This window comes from Artibeus jamaicensis, unplaced genomic scaffold, assembly GCF_021234435.1.
Source record: "Artibeus jamaicensis isolate MK-2021 breed Jamaican fruit bat unplaced genomic scaffold, CSHL_Jam_final contig_536, whole genome shotgun sequence".
NCBI classification, from domain to species: Eukaryota; Metazoa; Chordata; class Mammalia; order Chiroptera; family Phyllostomidae; genus Artibeus; species Artibeus jamaicensis.
The window spans coordinates 2405093-2432221 of NW_026521878.1; the positions used below are offsets into that span (position 1 = coordinate 2405093).

The 27129-nt window shown below is 35.2% G+C and overlaps 1 protein-coding gene across 1 annotated transcript in view; it reads right to left on the bottom strand.

Moving 5' to 3' along the window:
* Positions 1-27129, bottom strand: part of DPP10 (dipeptidyl peptidase like 10) — a 713494-nt gene that overhangs the window by 538041 nt on the left and 148324 nt on the right. Inside the window, exon 2 of the mRNA XM_053669952.1 lies at positions 6488-6602. Within this exon, the coding sequence (XP_053525927.1) occupies positions 6488-6602 (115 nt within the window). The remainder of the gene's footprint in view (positions 1-6487; positions 6603-27129) is intronic.

A 27129-nucleotide genomic window follows, 5' to 3' on the forward strand; every position in this document is an offset into this window, starting at 1 on the left:
TTTAACAAAATAAACAATACACATGTTGGTTGATATTGATGTTTATAAGTGAGTAATGCAAATTTCACAATCTGTAAAACATTTTCCTTTCATAGAAGGATAATGAGATACTTTAATTGTTACTTTGACATTTTAAAACACAGGTCAGATCCTTAAATGACACCTTTTAAATTACAACTGCCAAGAGATTGCTTGTAATGTAATATAACATGACATTTTAAGTAACCATAACCAGGAGCTGTTATTTTGGTAAAACATATTAGAATCAGGATAAATTCATTTTGAGTTCTTGCATACCAGTAACAAATCAGCTGTCACCAATCCAATAAAGTATTTTATTTTGCCAAATGCTTTCTGGAAAATTATCTCTTTTCTATAAATGTTGACAAGATTAATCTTTCTCAAGCCTTGTGTAAAAATCTGGGATCTAAAACAATAGGAAGAGAGGATTCTTCACTTCAGAATCACATTTGCAGGTACATATTTAGGAGAGGACATGAACTACAGTCAGTCCTATCAAGCAAGGTAAACTAAATCACTTTCTCTGCCATACTTTCTCCACAAACTAGCCACTGAAGTCATTCAAATTTTCCAGGCCTTAGCTCTATTATGTAGAAAACTACAAATATTTAGATGGTTGTATTAGGAAGAGATAATTCTGCACTCTCTTTGGAAAATATATAAGGTGTTTTTCTGACTATAAGATGTACATTTCCCACCCTACAATTTCGGAGGAATAATGGTTGTTAATGCTGCTGTTGAGTTCTATTTACATTTACCTTGGTGAAATATTATGTTATTTACGTTATTAAATATTTTACCACATTTTTGCTTCAAAATTTTCCTCTTCTAAAACCTAGGTGTGTCTTATTGTCCGAAAAATACAGGAAAGTTGGTATTTTTTTTAAAGGCATACATCCTTCAATGTTAACTTCTAGCTTTTGTTTTGTTTGTTTATTTTTCGGACTAGGGTTGGCTCTATGTCTCTAGTTCCATACACCTCATTAGTTCTAAATCTTGGCTCAAATGAACTCTTTGAGCATAATTTCATGGATCAAATCCTTAACTCACATAAAGATTTACTAAGACCACATCACAGTGGCAATCTCAACCTGTGTAAACCCTTCTCCAGAATGACATCTGAACCTTGAGCAAAATGATCACTATCAGAGATACTTCTAAAAGGGAAAATAAAGGCATTTATATAGTGGAACTGAATGATCCTTATTCAATTCTTGTTTGACTACAATCATGCAGAATTCTCACAGCTCATACATGAAAGTTTTGCTTATTTTGTATACTGACAGACTAGTAAACAGCAACCCAGGATACTCACCTATAAAGGAGAGTAAAAGAATGAGAAATTGCCTAAAGAAGCAAGAGCTAGAACTAATGATGACAATTTCACTGCTTTACAACTTTGCTTTTAGTCAGCCATAATAGTAAATTAACCTGATGACTTGCTTTGACACTGACTGATCACACACATCAATCAAAGGGCAGCAGGCCACTGTTGCTAAAGAACTGGTGGAATATGCAGTTCACCTGTGGCTATTTCAATACAGCAATAAAATGGAAGATTGTGATCTATGTCCTCTATGAAATACTATGTCACTCAAAAGAAACATCTTTCTTCTCAAACAGGTACAACTAGGTAGCTGTATTTTGCACGAACTGTTTCCTGACCATGATCATTCTCGTTCTACATATTAAATACAAATATGAAACTGAAAAGTAAATGCATAGCTACCTCAGATTGGTCGCTAGATCTGGCTTCTGTGGCTCAATTGGTTGGAGCATCGGCCTACAGACATAAGACTATTTTCCACAAATTTTAGCATAAATGCACTCTCATATGTTTGTAGAGTGTAATTCTTGACCTCATATGTATATGTTATGAAAATAAATTCCGGTACTCTGTATTCTTTAAACAGATTCAATACAAACAAAAAATGGGCTTGATCAATGCATCTAAAAATGTCTGTTTTTTAATCAGAAAAACATAGAGGGAAAAAAATTGTTTCTTTCAGAAATAGACATTTATCAAAGAAATACCTGAGTGGTTAACCCAGTCTTCAACACTAATTAGGACTTCTCTTCACAAGGCAGAGAAGTTGCAGACAAATTAAGGCAGCCATGTCAAATTACTTCTGTAATGAAATTTGCAATCGAACCAAAATACAATGAACATGTGTTTTCTGGTTATAGGCTTGCATTCCTTAGCACTTACCTGCAAAATGTGATGCTATTTTTAGCCAAATAGTTTCTAAATCATGTCTTAGACTAGGTAACTTCTTGTATACTTTCCCCACCAATCCCAACCAAAAACAAAACAAAACAAAAAACTAAATACATTTTCAGGGAATAAGAGGCTTAATGAAAGAGTTCACCAGATTTATTTGTTGCTGCATTTGTTATCAAGCAAGCCAGTATTATTGCTGTTCCTGTCATTATTATATTAGATCATCAACAATAGACCTGAAATCAGCTTTAAGAGATCACTTCCTATCCTGGAAAAGCAAAGATTCCCTTTTCTTCAACAACAACAAAAAAAAAAGTGAGGCTGTGGGGAAAAGAGGACCCTAGTTCATTGTTGGTGGGATTGCAGACTGGTACAACCACTATGGAAAACAGTATGGAATTTTCTAAGAAAACTAAAAATGAACATGCCTTTTGACCAAGCAATTCCACTGTTAGGAGTATATCCTAAGAACCCTGAAATACCAATCCAAAAGAACCTATGCACACCAATGTTCATAGCAGCACAATTTACAATAGCCAAGAGTTGGAAGCAACCTAGATGCCCATAAGTAAATGAATGGATCAAAAAACTATGGTACATTTACACAATGGAATTCTATGCAGCAGAAAGAAAGAAGAAGCTCCTACCCTTTGCAACAGCATGGATGGAACTGGAAAGTATTAAGCTGAGTGAAATAAGCCAGGCAGTGAAAGACAAATACCATATAATCTTACCCTTAACAGGAAGCTAAACAACAAAACAAACAAGCAAGCAAAATATGACCAAAGACACTGAAATAGAGAACAGGCTCACAGGGACCAAAGGGGAGAGGGGAGAGAATTTCAGGGGAAAGGGGGAAGGATTCCCCCCAAAGGGGAAGGATTCATGGGAACAAGTATAAAGGACAGATGGACAAAAACTAAGGTGGGGGAAATGTGAGGGAGGTGGAGGAACTGTGGGGGTGGGCTGGGTTGGGAGTATAAGACAGAAAACTGTAGTTGAACAATAATTAAATAAATCTAAAAAAAATTGAGGTTAAAGGTGGTAACCGATTTGCTCAAGGGCATATAGCTATAAAATACATATGAATTTCTGACCTCCATCCTTACTGGAAGGATTGTTCTACAGTCAGCACTTTTTTCTAAGGGCTAGTTATATTTTCAGGATCAAAAGTTTCCTTTCCTGACATGAATTCCCCTTCCTGGTTGAAAGTTTCCATCTGCTGGGTTTGGGAACATATTGGTAGGCAAAGGGTAGATAAGAAGAGACAGGGGAGGTGTGGTATATTATCTTCCCAGTTGGAAGTTTTCCCTGGTGGACCTATCCTAGCACAACTAAGGGAATTAAGCCTGAGGGCAAGTCAAGGAAGGCTTGGTGCAATCAGAGTGCCAGAGTCAGACCACAGACAAGCACAGGCACAGATGCTAAATCAAAAGTATACACTAATGGTCTTAATGCACATTCTAGTCCTCAGAACTACAGGTTAAACAAACTCAGTTTTTTATTCCTTTCTAATTCAATAACTTACAAGTGACTCCAGGCTTATGACTCAAGTCTTGAGCCAGAAATTGTTAGAATTCTGGCCTTATATTTCCCTCTGATAGGCTTTGGTTTGAGCCCTTCATAAAGGCTATGTAACTGGGCCAATATGTGTTTGTTTATAACTCAAGCATATTTCTAACCACTTTCATTACACCAACCCACTTCGATTTCATAATCTTCCAGATCACCAGTGGCACTGAGTTTATAAACAGAGAGTATAGAACACAAGTTGTCTGCTTCCTATAACAATACATTTTCCACTCTGGCATACTGACTTCTATGCTTTTCATTTCATAACATCCCTGCCAAAATTAATAGTGAAACTCCAAGACTTTCAGTAGTGGTATGTGAAATGTACTTGGTAAACTGTAACTCTTTCCATTTCTATTTATATAATTAATCTAATATGAAATCAAGTCCTTCGGTTGGGGATGCATCGGTTGCTGTGTGTTTGTGTAGTTGAGAAAGAATAGGATTGGAGGTCAAAGATATAACGCAAGGGAGTATCAGCCAACTACCATAGCACCTAGAAAGTTGTAAGAACTCCATAATTATCTATTGATTAAGGAATAAATAAATGAACAAAGAGACCACTGAAAGACTGACTCCAGATTTCTACCTGTCATAATTTAACATGGAAATCACAGAAAGACCTATATTCCTGAGAGACTTTATACTTGTATCTGGAAATCTCCCTCATGAACACAGTGCGTGGCATTGTATCCAGTGGTCAATAAGTTCTGAATAGTAGCAGTTTTAAGAGAAATAGCAGCAGCAACACTAGACACTATACAAAACACTTGAAGTTTATTATTTATTCCTCATAATAATACTATAAAGTTGGCAATATATGTTATGCCCATAATCCATATGAGTGAAATAAAAGACAAGGCCAAATAACTGGAAAGTTCCCAAAGCTAGCAAGTCATAGAACTCAAATGGAAGTATGAGTCTTGCCTGAAGTCCTTGCTTTGATAAGTGAATAAGTGTATGTAAACTGAGTGCAGTGATACTGTGTTTTTATATGGGAGCACCTTGAAAAGGGTTGAACAGAGGAAGTTTAATTTAGTGAATGGCCACCTCTGTGAGGTCTCTGTAATACCAACATGCAAGGACCCCAAAGTATCAGTATGGCCTCAAAGAATAGCAAGAAAATCTGAGAAAGAATCACCAGAAAAAGTCCTAGAATCAGGATGAAGACTTAAGAGAAACACACAGGCATCATGGCAGTAATTTCCTCCATCTGGAGGAAATAACCATCATCTATAGAAAGCAGTAACTCAGTCATTCATTTTTTAAATGATTATGCCAAAATTCTTAGTTTTAAGTGAAATACTATTCTGAACATAAGCTCATTTTTCATTAACAAAACTTCTTGGCATTCTGAAGCAGCTTAGACCCATCATGCTGCTCAACTGCACTGTAACTGGGGGTGTACAAATACAGCAATGATAAGAGAGTTCCTAAGGACAGTGCTGGATGTGCCAGCTCTTACCAAGAAATTTTTCCTTTCTCTTTTTAACTTATTTTTTTCCTGTTTGTTCCCTCCTAACTCTCTTAATTTCTTAATATCTTCATATGTTAAATAACTACAAACTGTATTTTTGAGGAATTAAACATTTCGAGTCTGTAGATTGACAAAGATAGCATATTTCACAAAGTACCACAATGAAACAATTGATATTGCCATTTGTATAATTAGCCATCATAATTAGTTGACTAAATGACTCTGAAGTAAATTCATTGCTAATCATATTTCGTAGTTAAGGAAACAAGTTAATGAACTCTAAAATAACCAGCTGGGGCTACACAATACAAACATGATATAACAGAACAGAAACACATTCAACAACAGACTACAACTTCATAATACAGGTTTAATTTTGAGCCAACTCAGTCTTATCCCAGAAATGACTATATTTTATAATTCTGAGTTGTATATGGGTGTCCAGTCTTCATAGAAGCTAGTAGGTGGGTATAGCAGCATGCCAAGTTTATTGATTACTAGAAGGCAGTCTGGGGAGTTTAAAAAGTGAGCAGACTTTCTCTAACTTCCATATTAGCATCTACTAAATAGTGATAAAACTTCCGGGTACTGAAATTATCCCCAAAGAAGAATTGAGACTCCTGAAAATTTCTATATTTATATTAAACATTGCAAACTAAAGAACATAGTGCAAATATCATTGTGAGGGCAATTTGGAATTGTTCTTTACACAGAGAGAAACTAAGAATGTAAACAGTACAGGGAAAGAAAGGACAAGGAGAAAAAAGCATTTAGTGACCTGGTTCATTCTCTCTTGACCTAATCCTTTTTGTCTCTCAAAGCCTCCTTACCAATGTCCCTATAATTGGTACATCAACTACATATGAGAAGCTTCAGACCCCACTCTCTCATTTTCAACCCACAATAAAGTCAAATGTACCCTGAATTTATTAAACTAGCAAAGATAAATCTCTAAGTAGCAATGGAGACCAAAGATCTCCTTGACATTCTCACTGTACATTTCAACTTCCGGAAATATATTGCATGGTATTTGAATAAAATTACTGTGCCATTTGCAAAATGTTTGGTTATACATTTTTTATTCTAACCAATGCTAATGCACCTTAAGATATCACATATGGCTACCCTCTTAAGGCACTAGAATGTGAAATTATCATCCACAATACCATCATAAGAGAGGAATAAAGACCGATTACCTGGGGTTAAGAGGATGACTGACATAGTGATGAGTGAGCATACAACTAAAATCACCAGCAGGGCAATAGCAATTCCCTTCCAGTTTCTCTGTGGAGGGCTGTTACTTCCCAGTTCCTAACGAGATAGAAAAAAAAGTTTCATAATTATAAATGCTCCAGGAGAAATGTATTCATAAAGAAATGATTCGGTGCATGGCACAATCACAGTTTGAGTTCTGATTAGAATCCCCTTCCTCTTCAGTACCTCATTTAATTATGCAAAGGTACATACATTATAAATGGCTATCTTTTGGGGGGCAATCTTATTTCTCTAAGAGATAAACTAGGAGAGCTTTAGGCCTATTATGCCAAACGCAGGGGATTTTAAATGCAGTGACTATAAACATGAGGATGACAGCTAAAATACTCTGAAAAATAATTATGGAAATTAAGTGTGTCCATTTACAGTTTTTCTCACAACAATAGAACTTAAAATAAAGATTTAAATACAAATACTCCCAAAGCACTACAGACTACACTTCTAACTGGATGGGGAAAAAAGATGAGAGATAGAGAAACCATTCAAAATGCTACCACTGCAGAGCAGTGCACAGTTGTCCACACAACAGGGCCCTTTAAACAGTTCCCCCACCACTCATAAAAATCAACAGGGTGTAGTAACTAAATTAAATGAGTGCTTCTATATCAGTGTTTAACAGCATTCTCTCCCTGGGCAGCATGCATGATATTGTCAGGGAGGTAAGATGGATGAGGAAGGATAAACTTGAGATCTCTCACAATGAACAGAGTAAAGCTCTTCATTTTCAGATGATCTACTCTCTTGACTAGAAATGTGCAAACATAATTCACCAAAGCAGAACACAGACCACACTGGTTTGAAATGTATGCCAGATTTTCTTTGCAATAAAATTTATAAAAACAGGGAGCTTCCTCCTTCTTGCTCCATCCCCCAACATCTTTCCCTCCTTCTCCAATAGAAGCCTCTTTATTTAGAAATAGTTAAGTGATTTGAGAAAAAATAAACAAAACATAAAGTTCACTGTGTATGCATAAATCATTCAAGGAACTATACAGCATCTGTGATTTAAACTAAGATAAACAGTATAGGAAACATTTAATAAGCTATAAATGAGTTCCTGTGACTTACAGATTAAAAAGCATTAAAGCCAATTTTCTATAGTGAAGTTGACATTCACTTCTGCCATAAACATTCTGGACTTGAACTAGGCTCTAAGTAAATTCAAGAAGAAAGTATGTGTAGGAGGTATTTTGTTCTTGATTGTTTACCCCAGCTGAGATCAACCACTTTCAGTTTTTCTTTCAGGCTAATGACCCAAATCCAACAGAAGGCAATTTCACTTTTTAAAATGACTTGCTCTACACCTCTTTTCATGCTTCTAAATGCTTATAATTCAACATATGTATTCCTCTTCTACTTTGCTTAGAATTTCAATTAGTATTTTCCACATAAATCAAGAGAGTAGGTCTCAAATCATTAGTGTTAGAGTAATGTCAAGACAAGAAATAGTTGAATTAAGACCATAAACCAAGCATTTTCTGAAATTCAATGTTACTGCAGTTTTCTAGGTATAATGTGAAGTTACTTCTCTATATTAAGGCTCTACTTCAGGACTACTTGGGGGTCAGAGTGACAGAGTAGAGAGATCAATGCTGTAAATCAAAGCCTAGCACGGTCAGAAAGTTCTGAAACACTCTAATGAAAGAAGGGACAGCAAGTAGGAAGTGGTTGTCTGGGCCACAAATCTTTTTATTTTAAATAACTGTTTATTTTTCAATTACAGTCGACATACAATATTGTTAGTTTGATGTGTACAACCCAGTGATTAGACTTTATATAACTTACTAAGTGATCACCCCAACAAATGTAGTACTGTTCTGACACCATACATAGTTATTATATTATTGACTATATTCCCTATGTTATACTGTACATCCCCATGGCTCTGCTGTAGCTACCAATTTGTACTTCTTTCTTTAAATATATTTTATTGATTATGCCATTACAGTTGTTCTATTTCCCCCCTTCATTCCCCTCCACCCTGCACACCCTCTCCCCCACCATTCCCCCCTTTAGTTTATGACCGTGGGTCTCAAGTTCTTTAGATTCTGTATTTCCCACACTATTCTTGCCCCCCATCTATTTTCTATCTACTGTCTATGCTACTTATTTTCTGTACCTTCTCCCCCCTTCTCCTCCTCCCACTCCCCTGTTGCTAACCCTCCATTGATCTCCATTTCTGTGGCTCTGCTCCTGATCTAGCTGTCCACTTAGTTTGCTTTTGTTTTAGGTGTGGTTGTTGATAACTGTGAGTTTGCTGTCCTTTCACTGTTCATATTTGTATCTTCTTTTTCTTAGATAAGTCTCTTTAACATTCCATATAATAAGGGCTTGGTGATGATGCCTGGGCCACAAATCCTAAACATGTTCGAATTTGTTGACTGAAAGGGAGGTGAGCCAAGTAATTCTCAGTGTAAGGAAGAGATTAAGAAAGGGTGGCTGACTTCTCAGTCTAGTAAAAGGATTAAGAGTAAACAAAAATTGAAATAAACTAATTCTGACTTGATTTACTGTTACTTAAGTTTAATGCAAATTGCTAGACTTTTTTTGTTGTTTTTCAATGTGATGTAATCACCACATGCTGTCCCCCAGACATTGTCAGAGACTAATAATAGCTTAAATATCTTACTATGTGTATTTATTATATTCAGTACTTTATATTCACAATCTCATATAATCCTCATAAAGATAAGGGAAATTAATGTTATTTTGATAGATTTACAGGTGAGAAAATGGGATTTAAAAAGATTTTAAAATAAATCCACTCAATGTTAATAAGTGGAGATATCAGGGCCTAGACCATAAGTTGGGCTTCAGAGGACATATTTTTAACCATTGCACTATGCTGTTCTAAAACGAAATAGTTCTAGGATAAATTCATGAATCAACCAATAAATCAATGAATCAAGGAATGACTGGTATCCCAACATAATAATAGTTGCACTTTAATACTTTTTCTTTAAGAAAATCCATAGTTATACAAAAGCCTTCCTGAATTCTGTTATGCTTTCAAATACATTTGTTTCCCTCGTCACAGCAAATTGAGAAAATATACCATTTTTTAAAGTAATATAACATATGTTGCTGATAATTTTTTCTTCTTAGAAGGAACACATAAGAATATGCAGCTGCTCTGAAGTGACTCATCAATGTCCGCAGTGCATACACACCTCTGTTCAGGAATAAGCAGACTTAATGAACACATACTATAATTCTCCCCTGCCTGTCCACCACACATCCTATTACCTAATTTCCTTCCATCCCATACTTTTCATGTGTATCCAATTATAGACACTGTAAGCATTCAACATCCTGCTCAAATGTCTCTTCTTTAGGGAATTTTCCCTAATTATGAAGGCCAGATATGAGTTTCCTTTCACTAGGAAAAAATACATGAAACACATTGTATCAATAGGTTATATCTGTTCCTTAACAGAGATGAGATGGCAAACGTTATTGTTAATTTTTCAAGCCTCAGATTCTTTAAAAAATGTTAACTGTGATAATAATGATAATTATTTTAAAATCTTGCAACAATTAAAACAAATTATTTAAACCAAACTCTCACTTAAATGTACAATAAGGAAGTTCACACTAAGTATACTGCTTGGGATGTTCTTCCTCCACACCCTTGCACTCATTGTTCAAGTCTCATCTCAAACACTCCTTCCCTAAGAAGCCTTATCTGACCATCTTCTCTAAAACATTATACCATATCTCCTACTATCCCCTTCACTCAGCTAAAATTTTCTTCATAAAGCTATCCCTTTTGGTATATCAAGTGTCATATTTAATTATATATATAAAACAATATACATTAAACTGTTTGAGTGTTCATTTTATCTGCCTCAGCTCCCCAGAAAAGAAGTTTTGTAATATAAGTGACCTAGTTCCACTTGCCCTCTGCTATTTCTTCACATTTTGAAGTGTGTTCAGCACACACTGGCTATACAACAGATAATACAAAATGAGTGAATGAATGAATGAATGATGAATGAATGATGATAGTGGCTATGGTGATGATAATTATGACCAATGGTAGTGATAATTATAATGATAGTAAAGATTAGAGCCCTGTATAAAGACTGATCACATCTGTGTCCAAGTTATTATCTCCTAAAAGTGAGAATGGCATCTTAGGTAACTTTGGATTACTCGATGCACTTAACAATCTCTGGATCTCCTGATAGGAGCTCAGAAAATGATCACCCAATTAATGAAGTGGCATAAACAGAGTCCGGAAAGGTTATAGAGACACACTGCTACTAGCTAAGTATGAATTAATATTAGTTTTAAAATATAGCTACTTGCTAAAGATTAGTTTAATTGTAATTATTTTTGTCTCAATTATCTGATGCTTCGTTAACAAAACAGTTGTCATTCTTGAAGTTACCTTCTCTATCAAAAATCTCCTGTACTCTTGAAAAGTAACTAAATAAAATTTAATATTAAAAAAAAATCTCCTGTACTCTAATTTTCATTGCTGCCAGACATGGTCCCAATTGTCTTTGCTTTTCAATGACTTCCTACCAGACAACACCTGAAAGCAATCAACTGCAATTTCCAGGGCCACAAAACAGATAAGGTGCTATGTAGCAGCCTGAGAAATAAAACACTAAAGGTGCTTGCAACATAGTCATCTGGATGCAGAACAGAGCCAATGTTGGGATATCACATTCCCAACAGAGGCTAGAAAGGACAAGAGCAAGTATCTCATACTCAATATAAAGGGGTGCTTTTGAAAGTCCTCCAGTGAACAGATGCATCACTTGAAACACTTGTGTCCAATTCCAGATAATATTGCTGCAATTGCTAGACACATGTTGGTACTACAGACCAAATTAAACTCGATCTATAACCTAATTATTTATGTTGTAGGTACTACTGATCCACATACTCATCACCTTTCAGGAAGCAGTAAGAAGAAGGTATCCATGACACCCATAGTTTACGTAAATCCAAATGCATTTTTAATTTTTTCACGTGCACAAGACAAAATTTTTAACATCATAGGTAAAAAACATTCAATTTCCTTACAAAGAAAGCAAAGTAAAGCTTATCAATTTTTTCATATCCCATTTGTACTTACCCTTAGAAAACTCCAATATTCACCCATCGTACGAAACATGGGAAGACACAGGATACCTCCATACTAAGCAATATCAAACTGATAACATTTAGAGGAAGACACAAGAGATAAAAACATGGTGATGCCTAAATGACATCTGTAAATTGGATGTGGGTGTGTTTTAAAAATAGGTGTTCTCCAACCACATGTTCATTTTCTAAGAAGCACAGGACAGTTTATTTAAAAATATCTTTATTGCTACTTGAAAAGATAAACAGACTTTCAGGTTAGAACATTGACATTTAGCGCATTGATTCTTAGTCTGGTTTTCAACATAATCACATCAATCACGCAAAAACTCAACTTTTCACTTTACTTATATCCCCTCCCTGTATTTATCTTATCACTTCAAAACCCTTCTGATGTACTTAAGTCTTCACAAATACAGACTGTTAATGTTCTCTAAAATAAATAAGTTCCTCAAATTTAAAATAAAATTTGCTGTTAAATAGCACAAAAGTTTGAATTTATTTTTATTTAAATGATCTTACTTTTCTCATAGTGTTCACATTCACAACAGTGAATAGTTTCAATTCTGAACAGATCAGAAATAGTACAAAAACATTTATACAGGAAAATATCTTAAAGGAAGTTAAAATACTGTTATATGTTCTATATTGTTTCATCATAATGTTAGAAGAAAATCCAAATTGATGAGAAATACTTTTACATAATTCCTAAGAAATGTTTAGCCAGTTATGGCTTGAGAAACCTAGAGATACGGGGATTCAACAGTTGGCCAATTATTTTTAAATAATCCTTTTTAACCATATTTAAACATTAATAACTACCACTAAAACAAAAAGTTAAAGAAGAAAAGGGAAAATAGGAAACCACACATTTTTATAAGAAAAATGAGGGGGAAATTATTAATTTTCTTGCCGTGAAAAAAAAATTCTTTCAACATCAAATAAGTATTTCCTAAAAATTAGTTGTTTGTTGCTTGTGGTGGGGTTATATAACTGTAGAAACTGAAATAAGTAATTGAAATAAGTAGTAATTGAAATAAGCCCATCACAGAAAGAAAACTGTTGTATGAGTCCACTTACACGAGTTACTCCAAACAGTCAAATGCATAGAGATAGGAAGTACCTATCTCTATCTGGTTGCCAGGGCCAGAACACAGGAGGAACTGAGAAGTCACTCTTTGATGGGAACACAGTTCCAGTTTGAGATAAAAAAGGTTCTGGAGATGGATGGCAGTGGTGGTTGCACAATAATATGAATGTTTTTTTTATGCCAATGAAGTGTACAATTAAAAATAGCTAAAATGGTAAACTTTACATTATGTATATTTTGCCATAATTTTAAAAACATATATAATTGGCAACATTATATATTGAAGGACATCAAAATGTTTTAGTGCTCAAAGAAAAATAACCACACAACTTTACTGGATGATTTATAAGACCAATTGAAGGACATAGGAAATCACTGAATTTCTATGAAGCAGGATTCAATATCATCACAATGTCCATTTTCCAAGATGAATCTAAAAATTTAAAGTAATTCCACTGAAAATCCTAGCAGAGCTCATTTTTAAACTGATAAAATGACCTAGATGTTCATATTAAAAAATAATTATATAAATTAAATTATTTTAAAATGAAAAAATAATGATGGATGCCACATACTGAAAGGTAGCCTATATATCTATCCTAATAACAGTATATCAATAAAAAATGAGAAAAAAACTATATTTCAAAGAAAAAATTCTATGCACACAAACACTTATAGACAAGTTGTTTATACTTTGACCTACAATATGTTATGATACCTTCTTTCTGTAAAGAAGGACCTTCCCATGAGACATCTTTATGATCTCTATAGTACCAAAGCATATAGTCCATTTTTCCACTACCTTCCTTGACTTCTTAGCAACATTTTAATCCATCAACTATCTGGTCTTCTCAGAAAAGCACTTATTTGATGCCTGCAACAACATTCTCCTGTTTTTATGCCCCAACACTTGCCACTCATCCATTTTCTTTATTAGATTCTTCTTAGGCTAACATCTAACCTATGGAGTTCCCCTGACCTTAGCTCAGGCCCACAGTTTTGCTCTACATGAACACTATTTCTAGTGATATCACCCAATGCCTCTTTTTATCATACAAAATTTTAGTCAGATGTATATATTACTACTAAAAAGAATTCATTCACAAGCTATTTAAAAAATGTTTCTAAGTAGACAGCTGAAGATATCATCATATCTTTCCAGAAGCCTATTTTCTCCCTCTGCATATGTATGTCTTCTTTGCATATCGTCAACAATTACCTACAGTGCCCACAACTTTTTAATACTGACCATTAAATTTATGCCATCGACTCTCCTGCATTGTTTCCTGCTTCTCCCATAAAAAGATTCTGTGTTAAGTACAGTACATATTTTGATCAAATATCTTACATTTTTCAAAACTGGGTTTCTTATTAGGTTGCTTCTGTCAGCCTATTCACACAGTTGCTTAGCTCAGTGCAGTCCACGAACAAGCAGAGTCTAAAACTGACCTTTAGATGCTGAGAAATCTCATCCTCTGATGGCTTGTTTGAAATGAAAATTATTTAGCTCCATCCCAGACCTTATGCATCTCCATGGCCAGGGCAGTCTCAGCATCTTTTAACAAGCTCTCCAGGTGATTCACTGTATGCTAAAGTTTGATGTACATTCGCCTAAATCAGTGATCCTCAAAGAATGGCAATACCATCTCTGAGATCATGGGAATACAAATAATTCAGCCTCACCAGTGAATTCCTGAGTTTTTAGGGAAAGGCTGAGCAATCTCTGTTTTCACATGCTTCCAGATGACTCCTGTACACACAAAATTTGAGAACCTCAATCAGAGCAATTACGTCCTAGAGTGACACAGTTCTGGAACTGCTAAAATGACCCATCTTGGACTCGAAGAATTTGGTAGACAGGTGGCTTAGTGTCTTTGGAGTCAGTACATCTGAATTTTAATTTCCAATTATCTACTTACTAGATTTATCACATATAAAATCATTCTAATATTTCATAGCTATACACCCAACAACTAATGTCTGGGACATAATGGTCACTTTGATTATATTCCTCTGTGTTTGCTGTTTACCAAATCGAGGTTTAGTCTCAATAGCATTCCACTTGGTCAAAGACTATTTCACACTCTTCTTTGTATCCAAAATACCTAGTGCAGCACACAGTAAGTATTCACAAATATTGGTATTGAAGCACTATGCTCAGCTTTATGCTTTATTAGGTAAGAGTAGAGTCTTTAATGTTGACAGATGCATCCCAGCCACGTGAGAACTAGATGATGAACTCTGTTCTGCCTCTGAAATCTAAAAACACGTTCCAGGAGTGTAGTTGCCAATTCATTTCAGGAACAGTATGTTTGATGTTTAAAGTGAAATAGGTCACATGGAAAAGGATAAGATTTTACTCGTACATGGTATATGAAGCAAAAAAACAACAAATGAACAAATGAAACAAATTCATAAACACAGACCAGTAGATGTGAAGGGGGTTAGGAGAAGGATGAAGAGGATAGAGCGGGTCAAATACATGGTGACGGCAGACTACACACAATGCAATATACAAATGGTGTAATATAAAAGTGTACACCAAAAACTTACATAATGTTCTTAACCAACCTTAACCCCCTAAATTTAATTGATTTAAAAAAAGTATCTCAGTGGATGCAAACTGGATCAATAACCCTAAATTTCTGGAGTTGGTTTGATGTAGGAAACGTTGGAAAACCTTTGTTCACTCAAAACCCCAGGCGTCCTGGGAGAGCGATAAGGGATAAGGCCATCTGGGAAAAGCAAACAGCAGGATATTCACAAAAGCTAGGGCTAGCACCCTCCCTGATAGAACTAATTTTCACATTTAGCCTTTGTACTCTGCTTCTGCCCGGTAGATAGAACTAATTACCGCATTCAGCTTCTGTATCCCGCTTTGCTACTTAAACAGGAAGACCCTGTAGGCTATATAAACCCCAAGAATCCTTTTTTCGGGGCTCAGAATTTGGAGGCTGACTCCTCTGGGCCCGTACACATTAATAAACCTCGTACTCCAGAATCCCTCAGTGTCTGGTTGCTTCATTTTCCTGTAACAGGTTCACCACCAACATGAATTGTTAACAAGCCAAATAATCATCTTTGAGCTTGATTTCAGGAATGAGACAACAGCAAACATAATCTGCTAAATCTTTCCAAAGTTGTAATATTTTATGTAGCAAACTTACCTCACACCTATGAGGGGGCCAAGGACTGTAGTTATTTAACATTGTGTCTGCAATGTCCAACACAGGTTTTGGTACATCATGCATCCACCTATATTGATTACATATACGAATGTAACAAACTAAAAAAAACATTATTTTTGCTTTTATACTATGGAATCTTTATAATTACTCTGCAGTTACTCTCAGAATTTTAGTTTCTAATTATCAACATTCTTGTATCAATAGATATACCTAACTTTGTAGCAATATGTGATACAAGACTGAATTGAAAACAGACTACCCAAGTCTAATGTGGAATATTTACTGTAGAGAGATAGAAAATAGTAAACAGCAGCTTGGTCTGCCTACATTAATAATTGTGTGATTTAACGTAAGGCTTTTGTTGTCTTGGGTATCAAACAGAAATAGCAGCGTATGCACAAATAATGCCATCAGGCATTGTCAGATGCAGCAGTAATGTCACATGACCTGCCCCCATTTTCTTCCTACCAGGTAAAACACAGCCTTGCTTGGTTCACAGTCAAAATACGGGTGACATTATCAAATCACATGTGATATTTGTGAGTCTTCTAAAAACCGTAGGTGAAAACTGTCATAAACTCTTTATTCTATATAAATTTAACTTCTGTAACCATGCATCTCAAATTTGAAGAATAATAATACTACACGTAATTGTTCATGAGTCCTGTCATTGAGTCAGAAAAAGTGGTTCCTCTGAGACAGTTTCATAAGACTTTTCTAAACTTGTAATGAGATATATGTTTTTGAAGCCTAAATATGACCTCAGACTGTTACTAACATAAACATCAATTTACACGGCGGGGCAAAAGTAGATTTACAGTTTTATGTGACACAGAGTTTATTCTTGTATTATTATATTATTTACCATGTGAACTACCGTAAAGATGATAAACATGACAGGAATCCAAAATAGAGAAAAGTTCTTGATGGTGTTAAATGTTAAGGATGCTAAGGACCATATCTATTTTAATCATTTCCTAGGTTTAAAAAAATGATTGCAGCCAGGAAAAGCTTAAATATGAAAGAAGAGGGAGGCTTCATTCCTGGTTATCTGCTTAAATTGAACAATGTGTGTTTAATTTGCTTTCTTTTCTAGTAGTCAAAGGTTGCAATTGCCCGGGAGTCAGATAAGATTCCAAACAAAGGTTAAGAAAATACTAAAGGCATTCACACAGGAGGACTGCTTGAAAAGAACAAGTGGTGCTATAGCTTCAAGCCAAGTTCAGAGCCAGTATTAGTAACTGCTTCATCATAAAACAGCTGACCTTTAGATGCTGCTGAGCATCTGGGAGAAATTTGGGGAATTCATCAGATCTCCTTATTTTAACTAACTGCATGTCTACACCACCACCACAAAATTGCAAGCTGAAAACCTTCCCAATAGGTCAGTATTGGGTTAGATCTGGAAATCCCTCTCTTTCCTTTAAATCAAGTGCCATTCTCAGAAAGGCTCAGAGGGAACATCTGTGACTAAGAAGAATTCATCTCTTTTAGTGGAAAGACCTTTGGTTTCTCAGGAGTAGAAACCAATACTGAAATAGAAACAGACACATTTGATGTAGCTCAAAACAATATTTTGTAGACATTTATATATTGAACATCTATTACTTACTAACTCTAAAAATAAAAGCTCCAAAACTTTAAAATTAAGCATTTGCTTTATTATAGAATTTTTCAACTCTGACTTTTAAATATTAGGTAATGGAGGTATAGCCACTTATTTCAAGCTTAAAGATAGCATGTATGTAGATAAAAAGTATATGTTTCTCATTCCTTCTTCACATACAAAAAATAATATTAAGAGGCAGCTATAGCTAAGACACCAATTTCATTACTTTTACTTCAAAATAACAAAAAGCCAAAATTAATGAAATGAGGCAGAACAGAAACTAAATATGCTTTTAATTATTTTTATTGCTTTTGCCATTAAAATGTTAATAAGTATCATAGGTATTAAAAAGAAAAGAAGTAACAAATTATATTTCCACTGCAATAATTAATATTTCTATGCCCCTTTTAATTAGAAATGTCGAGTGTGTGTATGTTGAGTTTTCTACGCCTTTGCAATGTTTGTAACCAATTCCAACACTACACATGCTGTACTGTACATGCACACTACACAACGAAAAAAAGGCAACCAAGATCTAGACTTTTTAAAAATCTGCAGTAAGGTAGCATCCTGGCTATTTTTCAGAAACCAGCTGGACCAGGAATAATTAAGTAAACCACAGGTGAGCTACACTTTGTACACACCATGCATCATTCGCACTATGCTTAAAGGAGGACTTCACTGGCTGACGTGTTTTTGTATTTATTAGTAAAGCAATTACTCGCCTCAAAGCCAATCAATGTTTCCATTCATCTGCTGAAGACAGTCCTTTTTTTCCCTAGTCTTTGTGAATACAGTAGCCTGTATCTGCAGCAGTTCTCAGAATGTCCCCTCAGTCTGCTAGTTAAAAACAAACTATCCCTCATACACTTTCAAAAGAGGTCTGCTCTAATTCTTCATTTTGCCTGAATTATTAGATTATGGGTAGTTTTGAATCTAAATTAGAAATCTCTTTTATTTTGCAGGTCTTACATTCTCATTCTGCAAAAAAAAAGTGTAATAAAATTCAATTATCAACCTATGTCTGAGTGGAAGAGGAGACCGGGAATGACAACCCGCCGGTCAGAAAGAAATAACTAACTTCATGTCTCTCGCACTCCTGTAAAATCATCACTGTTTTGGCTACATGATATACATTGGCTTATCTTCTGGGAACACTTATTTGCATGATAGCATTCTGAGACTGGGGGACATCTCACACAATAGTTGTCTCATGCCAATGGGAAACTATCTCCTCAAAAAATACATTGATATAAAGATTCCATATTAATAGTCACAGTTATGAGCTTACTAACATAGACCTTGTCATTTTTCGTTTTGCTAAGCTTTTTATAAGAGATTTGTGAAGATAAATTTAAGAACAGTCCTTCAAAGAAGAAAAGCTATAAATACTATTTTGGAAACTCCCTCAAAAAAAGCAAAGAAATAAAGTGGGGTGATTGGGGGTAAGGCACAGAGAAAGAGAACAAAACAAAGCACTAATTCTTTCAGATACAGTGTTTAAAACTTAATCTAGTAATTAACAAAATCTACCAACTACCATATGAACTCCATGAATGCTGAACATTTCCCTTTACTTTTTTTCCTCACCAGAAGCTTGTCTGCACTGTGTGGTGGCACCAAAGTGAATTTGGGGGATAAAAAAGGAACCACTTTGCTTTCCCAGTTGAATCATAACCCACAGAACTGGTCCCAGTCTACAGAGACAGGTGCCCTTATATCCTGATTCCACTTTTCTATCCCTAGAAGCCATGCAGCATTCAGAAGAGGGCAAGTGGCGGCAGCGCCCCCCAAGTTCTTAACCACTCTGATGCCTGAGACACATAAAGTCCTATTGAAGAATGAATGTATTTTCCTTACTCTGATTCCATGTTCACCAAGCAACTTCTAGATATTCATTTGGCTTCCCTGAAATGCCTATCAATAGGGACAGATGGCCAGACCAAACTGGCCTGAGTCCCACTGGCTGCAGGCCATTTTTCTTTTCTTTATCAAGTTACACCTCGGCACTATGGTTTATTTGCCAGTCCCTGTTCCCTCAACCAATGTGAATCTGCATCAAAGAGATCGATCCAATTAGTGTGAATATAAACACCAAAGTATCTCAAATCTATGTCCCCAAGTCCAAGGGACAGATCTTGTACTTAGGTGACCCAATCAAACTAAATGGAATATCACCAGAAATGTGGACAATGAGCCAGTTGATTTTGTTGAGTGGTAGCCTGAACTTGATAGGCACCTGTTTTTCAAACTTTCACAACAGATACACTTCTGGGATTCAGTCAACCATCCCCAGCGGGATATTTAATAGTAGCACATCCTAATATGCCTTGTGACAATGCTCAGACTCACAGTAAAAATACATACTTCAATTTGATGTCTACTTCAGCTTGATACCTACATGTGTAGTGGTTGCAGGGAACAATTTTTTGGTAACACAACAACACTAAATATATTATACCTGTGATCTACGAAGGTGACGCTCCCCAAGTTTGGACGCGCACTGGTCGGAAGCACACAGAAGCACAACAAGAATATAAGCTGCAGAATGAACTCAAAGGCCGCTCACAGAGATGTGATTCTACCTGGACATGTGATATGTAATGCTCTATCGAATTAATAAAATAAGATACTGTGCTTCAAAGTAAGTATAGATTAAGTATGGAGGAGTAAGAAAAAAGTTATGTTTTAAAGACAAATCATTTAGATCCCAAAGATATTCCAAGAAGTAGTTTTTATGAGTGCCTAAGCTTCCTTATAATTATTTAGCAGGGAAGTTTGAAGAATGCTGCTCTAAAGTAAGATCAAAAGAGTTTAATTGGATAATATAGATTATATATATGTATATATGTATACATATACACATATGTATATAAGTTTATAGGCAGTTATTTAGTTTTATATTACACAAACTCTACCGTATGAAGGACTCTAACAGGAGGGAGTCATTCCTATGGAGGTAAAATTTAGATTAATAAAGTCTTAAACAGCACTAGAGAATATTAGACTGGACATAATAAAGGATTGCATACATATATGGCATTGTCTAAATGGAATAAAGATTTTTTCCAAAAATATTTTGCAACAGAAAGTGATGCTCCCTGTTCTGAACAGTGTAAAGTGAGTTCTATAAGCAAGCTAATGTCTCACCTGAATGACCACTTAAAGCAGTTAACAGTTCTAGAATTTTTTTATTACATAAACTTATAGAGAAAGCAATCAATTTTCCTAGTCTTAGTTTGGAAACACATAGTCTATCTGTGTAATGAATTTTTGGGACCTGCACATTGGCACAGTGCTACAGATTTGTACGTCCAATTATTATCAAGTTCTTGGCATTGATGAATGTTCTGAAAACTAATGAATCAATGATGAACATTAGGTCACTGACCATTTCATTGTGATAGAAAATCAGTTCTGAAATTCTCATGCCTATATAATGAACGAAAGTTTCCAAGTGGTACTAATATCATTTTTATTGGCCCTTGGGCTCAAAAGTAAGTCAACACATCTATCATTCATATAGAGCAGGGGTGTCAAACTTGTCTTCACCAGGGGCCACACCAGCTACACGATTGCCTTCAAAGGGTAGAATGTCATTTTAGGACTGTATAACTGTAACTACTCCTTAAGAGTTAAGGAGTTGAAATTGCATTCGGCCCTCTGAAGGCAACCCAGAGGATGATGTGGCCTTCATTGAAAATGAGTTTGATATTTCTGACATAAAGGCAGTGATGGAAAAATATATAAGAATAAATAAAATATGTTGATACAGTGGCCACAGAAATGTTCAGGAGACAAGTATGATACCCGCATATAGGAAGACTGTACATCCAACATTTATAGAGGAAAAACAAAATGCACCATTAATTTACCAGCTATTGGAAATGTGTGGTGAGTATAGATTAAATTATGTTATATTGGTTAGTAAAGCTTAAGGTCAGGATTTTTATGTGTCCAAATTTAACATTTTAGTAATGACCTTGAGTGTTTATTCTGGGAAATACTGAGGAAGTAGGAAGAGATAAAGAGGCAGAGCCTCATCTGTGATCCTATAAAAAACATTCGCCTATCCCTCACGGATTGGAGGTAGAAAGATAGGGCAGATCAGCAATGATTATCCAGCCTGGGAGACTGTCAAATTAATCTGCTTTACCTTCATTTCCTTTAAAAAGAAAAAGGATCTCTCCTTCCTGGCTAGAAGAGTTTCCCTGCACAAATAACATGGGAGTACTGGAGAAATTAGAGACAATTTTATTGTGTGCACAGTGCTTTTCCCCAAAACACGTAATGTAACACCTCAGAGATATTTTTAGGGTTAAGACAGTGGTCTCTGGATCTGATCTGCAGTAAATCATGTGACTTAAGGAAATGTTCTCCAAAATATTTTAATAAATTATTCATTTTGTACCAAAAATATATCAAAACTAGATACTCTCCACTAGACACACTGTTTATCCAGTCTAGGATTTCGACAAGGTCACAAGAACTTTGGAGATTTCATAGAGGGGAACACCATTTACATAGTCCATGTCCATCAAAAGTTTTTGTTTGAAATATTTCATTTCTAACTATCACTGCCTGAACAGGCATTATGGATGTTTGCACCATTGTCTTGGGGAGCTTTACATTTTCCCCAACATTTCATTATGAAAACTGTCAAACACAGAAAAGTTGAGGGGAATGCACTATGTGCTTAGCAGCTGGATTCCAAGACTAGTATTTTGCTATGTAAAGCATTAACTTTGTGTAGGTAAAAATTACATTGAATAAAATGCACAAATCCCCCCAATAAATCCAGTATTGTTACTTTTCCTTTGCATTGATGTTTGTCCCTTTCAAATTTCAGGGACGTCTGCACTGGCTCTGACCCCGCCCCATTTCTGGTACACTGGGTCAGGCTCCATGCACTGCTCAGCTTATCCACATCCTTAATCACTGCACGAGTGCTGATTATACAGCCCTACATTTTCTGTCATTCCACAGTTAACAAATCCATCTATTAAACTCTCAGTTATTCTGGATCACTAACACTTGAATTTGTGCCCTGGAAAGTTTCAGTAACATTTTAGCCAACTCACACACACACAGGCAGGAAGCTCGGATGTGATAGACTGTTACTTCTTACCAGGTGTGTAGTGTATCAGTGTAACGTGAATTAAGAAAACTTCCTGACAAGGACTTTCACACTATAATTCCTTTGATATCACAAGCACATCAAAATCAATCGACTACTTTCTTAATGATCTTATTCTTGCTTTTAAAAATGTATTGGGGTGACAATGGTTAATTAAATTATACAAGATTCATGTGCACGATTCTATAACACATTGTTTATATACCGCATTGTGTGTTCACCACCCAAAATCAAGTCTCTTTGCATCATTACATATTTGACCACCTTTCTTCAACCTCTTCCAACCTCCCTAGTCCTCTGATAACCACCATCTGTTGTGTGTCTAAGAGGATTTGTTGTTTGTTCATTTGTTGCCTTCTGTTTTACATCCCACATGAGTGAAATCATAGGGTCCTTATCCTCTTCCATCTGACTTACTTCTCTTAGCATGATAGTCTCAAGATCCATAACAGTAAAAACAACAGCAAAATGATCATTCAAAATAATAAACCTTTTTATAGAGAAGAGTTTAATAATAAATTTCACTTCCTTCTTCTCTAGCATCTCATTCCCCAAAAACCCTTATCTGCATCCACATCTCATTCCTCTACAAACATCTTCTGTACCCTTTCCAAAAATCTTTTCCAATTTGCATTGCGAAGAATGAGTCAGTACAAGTTCAATTCTTAGCCTCTGTGTGTGTATGTATACATGGTGGGTGTGTGTATGTGTTTATGTATATACAATTTTTACTTTAAATTTTATAGGCTACCTGACACAAGAAAATAAATTATACTAAAAAAATGTCAAAGTGAAAAAGATGTTACTATATATGTATATCTTTATAAAATTTTGTTAAGTAAGTCTAAATATAGCTTATAAATATATCAGCATTTCCCAAGATTGTCAAAGGATTAAATCTAATTTATCTTATGTTGAAGAACTATTAGAACAAAAACTGCATCAGCCAAAATCTCTCCAAATGCTATTAAAAACTATTACTATGTAAACTTTAATGATATTTGCATACCAGTATTAGGAGCTATAATAACTCTTTCAGAGTATTTTAATACAAAAATAAAACACTGGGGCTTTTTTCCCCTGTGGTAATGAAAAAGAGTAAATATAAATAAATTAAGTATAGCAACGATTATGATTTGTTAGAGCTAATGTAAAAATTCCCCTAAATAATATATAGAAACACAACTGCAGCATGCATAATAATTAACATAAATATGTTAACCTGTAAGAAAAAAAAGACAAAGGAGAAACAACATATAGAGAAATTGCTTCATTAACTACAATATACCATTACTTATTTCCATTAATACTTTAATCACAAATTGCAAATGTAACTACAGGGCAAAGAAAATAGCTATAATATAATTACATGTGGAAACCACAACCCAAATTGTTCTTGGGTTTTATTTGCAGCAATTGTATCCCAAAGTATAAGACTGTGAGACAATAGAGAGTAAAGCTTTCTCTTTTTCTATTCTTAGAAAAAAGTGAGAACCAGAAAGGACTGACCAATTTAACAATGTTTTTTGCTGCTGAGATCAATCGATCTTTAATCCACCAAGTGCAGTGCTTCTTACATGCTTGAAATGAAAAGTGTTTCATCTAACAATGGAATGTCTTTCCTCACTGGAGTTCTAGGTAGAAAGGTCACCAGTGTGTAACTTAACACGCATTCCAAAGTGTTACTATATAATTAAAGGGATTTTAAAATAAATCAACACATATTTTATTATGCTTCCTAATATACCCTCACATTTACCCATTATATGTTTATTCTACCCTGCAATGGGTTATATGGCAATTTATATAACAGTTCCAATACTATGGGCAATATATCTTTCAGCTTATGAAGTAGCAGATATTAACTCTCTTTTAAAAGACAATTAGCACTATAATGAATTCACAGTTGATGTGTGAAGAGAGCAGTGGTTAAGGACCCAAGGGTCACTGTGTAAAGATACGAGCCCCAGATCTGCTCTGCCACTTGCCTAAATGTTGTGTCTAAATTCCTAAAGCCTTGGTTTCTTAATTCTTGAACAGAGTTCATAAGAGAACCAACCTCAGTGATGCTGAGAAGCTTAAATCGGATAGAGTTTTAAAACCTTCAGAGAGCCGGATGTACTATGGGCATACACTTAATGTTAGTTAGCTATTACAATAAGTAGTCACAAATCCACACTTCAGATGTTAAAACACAATGGATAAACATCTTTGAGAAGCTGGGAAGTTGACAGAATTATGGGCAATGGTTGCTGTTTTAGAGAATATTGAATTTTAAAGGAAATATCTAAAGGGTAAGTAGAAGGTAATCTGATGATGACATAAATCCTTTTATCTTTTCGGTTCTCTTCCTATGCCTGGTACCTTATATGCTCACCATGTCACACATTTTAACTCATGTTTCCTCTTTCCTGCATGCATTTCAGAAGCATCTCATTTTTCTATAGCATCATTGTAACATAGGTCATTTTTGAACAACAAAAAGCATATTTACTTTTCCTTTCCCCACTGAGTCAAAGGCTAGTTTTGTCCAATTTTATCATAACTGCTTAACATAGCTGCTCCACAGATAACACTTTGTACCATTAATTAAGAGTGCAGGAAAATTTTCTTAATTCCTAAATGTCTGACAATTTTGCATATGAGGTTTAGTTTTGACTAGAAGCTACTCAGAGATTATAAACAAAAAATTAATAGAGTTTGAAAGATAATGATGCATTATTTATAAGTGGATGGGCCCTCTGTTTTCAACTGGTTGAATAGAAACATGACCAAGTTCAAGAGAGCAGGCATATTGTAAAAGTAATTTTCATCTGCCTCTAACAATTAACCAAGTATGTCATTAAAGCCACAATTTTATAGAAACGACACAGGATTTTTCAGCATGCTGATGTACAGTCTCTTTCTTTCAATTCTAGGCACAGAATTGCTTAAGCCTGATATTGTGAAGAAAACTCAGTATTTTCCTTATAGTTAAAAACCAAAACTTATTATCGTGTACGCTCAGGAAAGCACATTTTCAGCAACAGTTAGATAGATTAGAAACCAATGCTAGTTATTTAGCGCCTCTCCTACATGATAGCATACCCTTTAGACTGAGTTTAAATACTGAGATTAAAGTAAAAACCAGTAATTAAAACACCAATAAAATTATACTATATATGTCAGAAGTAAGGTAAATAAGCAATAGTTATTAAAACTAATTACTTATTATTTGGACTTAGAAACTTGACTGATATAAAACAACAAATAAAAAGCACAGTTGTAATAAGTATGAGGAAGGTAAGTAGGCATTCCCCTTCAGAAGATATCACTACTTGTTAAAATTTCAATAAAGTTGTAAATCTAAAAATATAATGCTAGGCCCTGGCTGGCATAGCTCAGTGGATTGAGCACGGGCCTGTGAACCAGAGTACCACGGTTCGAATCCCAGTCAGGGCACATGCCTGGGTTGCAGGCCAGTTCCCAGCAGGGGACGCATGAGAGGCAACCACACACTGATGTTTCTCTCCCACTCTTTCTCCTTCCCTTCCCCTCTCTCGAAAAATAAATAAAGAAAATATTTTAAAAATTAAAAAATATATATAATGCTATGTTACAGTTTAAAATTGACAGTACAAACAAGAAGTAAATGTATTATTAACATAGTGCTATTATTATTCTATGCTTCAAAAACACTATTTCTAATATTGTAATTGAGTGGTCTGCATCAGCCCTGGGAAGCTCTAAGGTACAGGGCTATAATGAACTACTGTGGTATACGAACACCACAATATCTCTGCATTTGAGAAGAAGCCCAGGACCAGAAATGACATTAGGAAAGAGTGAGCTACTAAGAGGGCTGAAATAAAATCCAAAGCCGGATTACAGGGTTCAAGTAAATGGGATTCATCAGAATTTAAATAATATCCAAATATCCAAATTAGAATGTCAACACACATATATGTGTGGCTTTAATTAAATATTGAGTCAAGACTCTGTTGCTCAAAGCAAGAAATAGGACACAGGAATAAAATTTTTCTAAAGAGACTTAAAACAGCCCTGGCGGTGGTTCAGTTGGCTGTGGTGTCATCCCATACACCAAAAGGTTGTGGGTTCAATCCTTGGTTAGGCACGTACAAGAAGAAACTTAGTGATGTTCCTCTCTTATATCATTCTCTCTCTCTCTCTCTCTCTCTCTCTCTCTCTCTCCTCCCCACTCTCTCTATCCTCCCCACTCTCTCTCAAATTAATAAACATATCTTTGGGTGAGGATAATTAATTAATTAATTAATTAATGAGACTGAAACAGGCAAAAAAAGGAAATCTCAAAATCTTCCAATACTGTTCCCTTAAAACACTAACTTAGAAGTCAACATTATCTTCTATCCTCTAGCAAAAGGTTTTCAACATCCTCCTTGATATTTAACCAGAATCTGAACCATTTTGAGGAAAGTTAGCAG